Below are 6,191 nucleotides of genomic sequence, written 5' to 3' on the forward strand. Positions count from 1 at the left end.
TCGCAACGCTGTTCCCTTATCTTTGCAATGTAGGGGAGCGAGGCGTTGACTGGCCTTGGCTGAATTTTAGCTGCATCACACAGGTTTGGTAATGGGGGTGCAGGGAGGCTTTATAGGGGAGGGGGCATTTGAGGCCTGGATTTTGGCCTGGTTTGGTGGAGGTTGGGGAAACTTTGGCCTCAGGAGGTTCTTGGATAACAGTGGCAAATGGGTTTCTTTGTGTTTTATACGCTTTGCACTGTAATACGGAGTTTAGGAATAGCACTTCCATTTAAATGTCCAACAACATTCTGTATTTCTATCCAATCCTGTGTGGAGTTTTTCTTTAACTACTTTGAGAAGAGTTGGAGAGCTTGTCTTGCTCCTAAAACTGAGACACATCTTTGTACCTAGATTGTCCTCCAGCTGCAGATCATCCCAACTCAGTTGGTACACTTCTAAATATCTACAATATTCAGATGCTTGAACAGATCCAATTTTAGGCCCTTTATTGAAGTCTCAGAATACCCAAAACTTTTGGTAACTGTTCTGTTTTGAGAGTTTGTGGAAGTTGTAACAATTTCCCTTTTATAGGTTGCTGGAAGAGTTGCTAAACAAGTTCAAGAGCAGCATGCACTTGCAGCTGACCTGTTTTCAAGCTTCTTCATCAGCAACAATGAAAACATAGACAACAACACAATGCAGCCAGCTCAGAAGAGAAACGTCAGCTGTTTTCTGAGTACTTCTTCAATTCCTTTGAAGACTGGAGAAAAAAGGAATTTCACTTAAATGATCATGAGATACAACTCTGTGTAACGGTGTGGGGAATCCTGCTGAGTGAGACTTTTGGACATAGATACCTTAACAAAATGATTTTCTGTCCACTCTGTTTCATTCTGAGGACAGAAGTAAGCCACTTTTGTTTACATACACTCCTCTTGGCTGTACATTTATGAGGAAATACTCAGTGGGGTACTGCAATCTCAGCTTCAGTTGTTAAAAATGTATTTTTAACCCACTGGAATGTATTTTTAGCAAATGTCACCTCGAATTTGAGCATTACTCACTTTGTTCAATGTATCAGCCTGTCACTTTCTCGCTGTAGAACAATACTGGTGTGACTGGAAAACCCAACTTGTGTAAACTGTTCAGAAATATGTAATAAAAATTACTACATACAGTGCTCAGATACAGTATGGAGAAGGGCACTTCTGCTCTTGCATTTAAAAAGGATCATTTTTTTTCCTGGTGTCTTTTGAGTGGTCTTAAGTCTGAGTTTGTGGGAGGTTTTTATTTTCTTGCTGCTTTTTTTAATTAAACATATTCCTGCATCTTTTGTTTCTCCCTTCTATTGTAATATTGATGGGAACCTGAGAGAAACTCTTCTTTCTTTGGTAATTAAAGAAAAGCACTCAGAGTTTGTAAGATTGGTAGAAATGTTCACATGAAATGCTCTTTGGTGTTAAGACATAGAAAAGTTGCTAGTCCCTCACATCAGTGGAAGAAAGGAGAAGCGCAACATGCTGTTGGTTTTGCTGCTTCTCACTCCTATTGTCTTGTCTTGTTCTTACAGGCTCACCACCACCATCTTCCTCTTCCTTCTTGTTAGTCTCTCCTCACCACCACTTATGGAATTGGTGTGCAGGGGAGTAGGGATTCAGAAGGAAAGAGTAATTTGGGGGCCACTGAACTCTAGTTACACACATATGTCATGGACCATTTTCCCAAGGGGAGATTTGACACTGACTTTCTTTTGGGGCATTGATAGACGATGCAGGAAGCTGTAAGAACACAGCAACTAATAGAAGCAGTCCAGGGGGTTGAGGTGTGGGTTTATCTAATAGCTGAAAGCACAACTAGCAGGTAAATCATGAAGTAATGATTTATTCATTCTGCATTTGCAGCCCTTTGGAGTGGGACTTCTTAGAAGCAGTGCACCGAGCTTTCCAACGGGTTGTTGATGTTGACTCTTTTCTTCTGTCAGTTCAGTTATGTGCTTAAAACACAGCATTCAGTTCCTTCAACATTAAATACTGGAGAAACAGCTTCGTGCACATATATCTACTCATTAAAATTGTGTGTAAATAGTAATAGCGTGTGAATGGAAGTTTGAAACTTCAGCTGTATGTCATTATTGGCTCCCAGGAGAATTGTTAAACTCCTGGAGTAAGGTTGGTTTGTTAAGTGTTGTCCTTTCTGAGTTGGTTGTAGTCTCAGCTGTTGGTATTAACTAAAATAGTCACCCAGTTACCTCCATCTGTAAAAGATTTCAGAGTAATAAAATATGAAGAAAGGTGGTCAAAAGCTCTTCTTGAATTTCTCACTCTCCACTAAACATTTCTCTATGAATTTTGCCAGTGCTCATGTATCAAATATGCTCCTAAGTATTAAAAACATGTTTTGTCATCTGTATTGAACTGATATATGTTCACAGAATCAGAATTCTCAAATCCCAGCATGGTGGGGCTTGGAAGGGACCTCTGGAGATCATCTTCTCCAACTGCCTTGCTAAAGCAGGGTCACCTGCAGCAGGTTGCCCAGGATTGCAATGTCCAGGCAGGTTTGAAATCTCTCCAGAGAAGGAGACTCCACAACCTCTGGGCAGCCTGCTCCAGGGCTGCACCTTCAAAAGTAAAGAATTTTTTTTTCTCATATTTGGATTGAAACTCATGGGTTCCAGTTTGTGTTCATTCTTCCTTGTCCTGCCACTGGGCACCACTGAAAAGAGTCTGCCCCCATCCTCTTGACACTCATGATACGTGCAAAGGACCAAAATGTTACATGAATTCAACTTGATATGAAATAAATGCTTGTGATCAAGTCAGAGCACTGGATTACCATAAATCCACTTGGTGGAATGAAAGAATTCAGTGTGCAGCAGGATGTGTTGGAATCCTTCTACCTGAAAAAAGAGTTGGGACTGCCAAGACTCCCTAGCCAATGTTCTTCTGCAGTTCCTCTGCAAAGATGACCATTAAAAACAAGAAGTGGTCAGTGGATGTCTTACAAAAAGAACCAAAGCTGTACAGAGCTAGAACAAGGCTTAGCAAATATTATTGGAAGTGGGAAAAGATGGGGAGACCACACTGAAATCCACAGGCAGCTGGGGGCATGCAAAGAAATGGGAGGCAGGAAAGAAATCAAAGTAACAGAAGTGAAAGGCTCTGACATTTGAAGTAGAGGTAAATGTGGAGAACAAGAGACAATAAAGTGAATTATTACATGAACTTGGAACCTCTAGAAAAATCTGAAATCAAAACAGACTGGTAAAACATTTAAAAATCTGAAGAGCTTTAGTTTTCATTTAAGAGAAAAATATAGGAAGTGCTAAGGCTGCAAAATGGATTTTGTGAAAAGTAGGTTAAGACTTACAGGAAAATTCGGCTGTAATATGCTGTGTTGAGATCTTCAGCCTCTGGAGATGTTGAGCCATTCTCCTATTATTTTAAACATTAATTTTCTATGGCCATGAGCAGTTCAAGAGGGAGGCGAAGTACTAATAAAAAGCAAATGTTGTATTGATGTAAGGGGGGGAGGAAGGAAACAGAAAAATATTTAAATTCTCTAGTAAAATGATGGGGAAAATAGCAGGGAAGAATTCAATACATGCCTGAGGGTTAACTTCATGAAATAGAAGTTGTTCAGCCTGGAGAAAAGGAGACTCAGGGGAAACCCTCTCACTCTCTTTAGCTCCCTGAAAAGAGGTTGGAGCCAGGTGGGGGTCAGTCTCTTCTCCCAAGTAGCAAGGGATAAAACAAGAGGAAACTGGCCTCAAGTTGTGCCAGGGGGAGGTTTATGTTTGGCATTAGGAACAATTTCATCCTTGCAAGAGTTGTCAAGCCCCGGAGCAGGCTGCTGACTATGTGCAAAGGAGCCTTGTTTCAAAGAATCACAGAATCAATAAGGTTGAAAAAGACCTCAAGGATCATCAAAGTCCAACCTGTTTCATAGTCTTTTCACCCCCTGGGCAGCTGTTGTCTCTGTGGGGAACACAGGTGATTTTATCTTCATCAGACATTCCAGAGGGTCTTCCATCACACCCCTCCCCAGGCAGCTGTCTGGTGAGCAGATGTGATTTTATCTTTGTTGATTTGCATGTACAATTGAGAAGTCTCACAGGTGCCCAGGGAAGTGATGGAGTCCCTGTCCCTGGATAGGTTTAAAGAGCTGTGTAGATGTGGTGCTGAGGGTCATGGTTTAGTGGTGACCTGGCAGTGCCAGGTTAATGCTTGGACTTGATGATCTTAAAGGTTTTTTCCAGCCTAGCATGAAACAAGAAATCTGCCCCTCCTCACTCACAAGGTGCTTCTTTTTTCCATCTGCACTCTTTAGAACATAACTTTAGACACTGCACTCATAGTGCGGCACTGTCATCGTTAGCCACCTTCCTACAGCTTTATAGAAGCCACAGAGCTTAAAAATTCAAAGAACCACAATTCTGCTAAGTTTCATGCTTGTGCTGAATGTCAGGCCTCTGAGTAGACATGAGACTGCTGGCTCAGAAGATTTTCTAACATTGCCCTCATGTGCCTGAGGGTGCAGGAGCACTGCACCAGGCTGTCCAGAGAGGTTGTGCAGTCCCCTTCTCTGGAGACATTCCAAACCCACCTGGGCAACCTGCTGTAGGTGACCTTGCTTTAGGAAGGGGCATTGGAGTAGATGATCTCTAGAGGTCATTTCCAAGCCCCACCATGCTGGGATTTAAGGATTTTTCTCTTTGAAGAGTCTGCTGAATTGTATTCTGGGATGGGGTAAACCCCTTCCATTCTTCCTTAAGTAACATAAAAAGCCCCAGGACTCCAAAATTATGACAGAAGAATTTCATACTGCTCTTTGACTTCTGACCCTGATAAATGAGATGTATTCTTGCCTGGGAATGTCTGACACTTAGCTAAGGAAAGTCCTAGAAAATATAAAATTTTCCCAGATCTACCTCCTTTTTCACTCGGAATGTAGATGGTCAGCCTTAGAATCATAGAATCATAGCATCAACCAGGTTGGAAGAGACCTCCAAGATCATCCAGTCCAACAGATCACCCAGCCCTATCCAATCAACTAGACCATGGCACTAAGTGCCTCATCCAGTCTCCTCTTGAACATCTCCAGGGATGGCGACTCCACCACCTCCCTGGGCAGCCCATTCCAATGGCCAACCACCCTCTCTGTGAAGAACTTCCTCCTAACATCCAGCCTATACCTCCCCTTGAGTTGTACCCACAACTTGAGACTGTGTCCTCTTGTTCTGCTGCTGGTTGCCTGGGAGAAGAGACCAACCCCCACCTGCCTACAACCTCCCCTCAGGTAGTTGTAGACAGCAATGAGGTCACCCCTGAGCCTCCTCTTCTCCAGACTAAACACCCCCAGCTCCCTCAGCTTCTCCTCATAGGGCTTGTGCCCCAGACCCCTCACCAGCTTCATTGCCCTTCTCTGGACACGTTCCAGTACCTCAACATCTCTCTTGAATTGAGGAACCCAGAACTGGACACAGTACTCAAGGTGTGACCTGACCAGGGCTGAGTACAGGGGAGGAATAACCTCCCTTGTCCTGCTGGCCACACTATTCCTGATACAGGCCAGGATGCTATTGGCTCTTCTGGCTGCCCTTGTGAAGAAGGAAACATCAGGACACCAATCCTTTGCCATGGTTACACACAATCATCAGACAATGCTGAAACAGGGAATTTATGCCTCCAAACCTGCTGCCAGACCACGTTTAAGTCAACTCCAGCCAACTTCTCTGAACCTGTCCTGCTAAAATAGTCTTGAGTGCTGTGATTTTCCTTGGAATATTAACCAGTGCAAATGGTCTTTGTGTCCAAACAAGTGTCTGCACCTAGGAGCAATGAGGAGGTTTACACATTTTACACACTATACACGTTTTGCTCTTTTCAGGCTCTAACACCACTAAAAACTAGAAGAAAAAGAGCTTTAACTTTCTCAGAACACATCAGAACTGCAAAAATTAGTGCAGAGATCCTGCTAAAGCCTGAGGTTCAAAATTCAGATCTGGATCTTTAACACTGTAAAGCTTTGGCTTGTAGGATCTGATCAGGTGCATCTTCTGGGACAGAAAGAGGGACCCCTGAGGTGTAGAACATCTGCAGTCTGCTCCTAAGTGTTAGGGATTGTAGTGCCTTAGCATCAGCCAGGAGTTAATAATAGGCTCTGAGTGCTGCATGTGATGTATTTAACTAGTAAGACCCAAATCTGGG

General features: G+C 43.1%; 1 protein-coding gene across 1 annotated transcript in view; it reads left to right on the forward strand.

Moving 5' to 3' along the window:
* The window catches only part of EXOC2 (exocyst complex component 2), a 90,551-nt gene extending 89,728 nt beyond the window's left edge, over positions 1–823 (forward strand). Inside the window, exon 27 of the mRNA XM_054381832.1 lies at positions 574–823. Coding sequence (XP_054237807.1) covers positions 574–667 — 94 coding nt within the window. The 3' untranslated portion in view covers positions 668–823. The remainder of the gene's footprint in view (positions 1–573) is intronic.
* The last annotated feature ends 5,368 nt before the right edge of the window (positions 824–6,191 follow it).

The sequence above is a fragment of the Indicator indicator genome, chromosome 6 (genome assembly GCF_027791375.1).
Source record: "Indicator indicator isolate 239-I01 chromosome 6, UM_Iind_1.1, whole genome shotgun sequence".
Taxonomy (NCBI): domain Eukaryota; kingdom Metazoa; phylum Chordata; class Aves; order Piciformes; family Indicatoridae; genus Indicator; species Indicator indicator.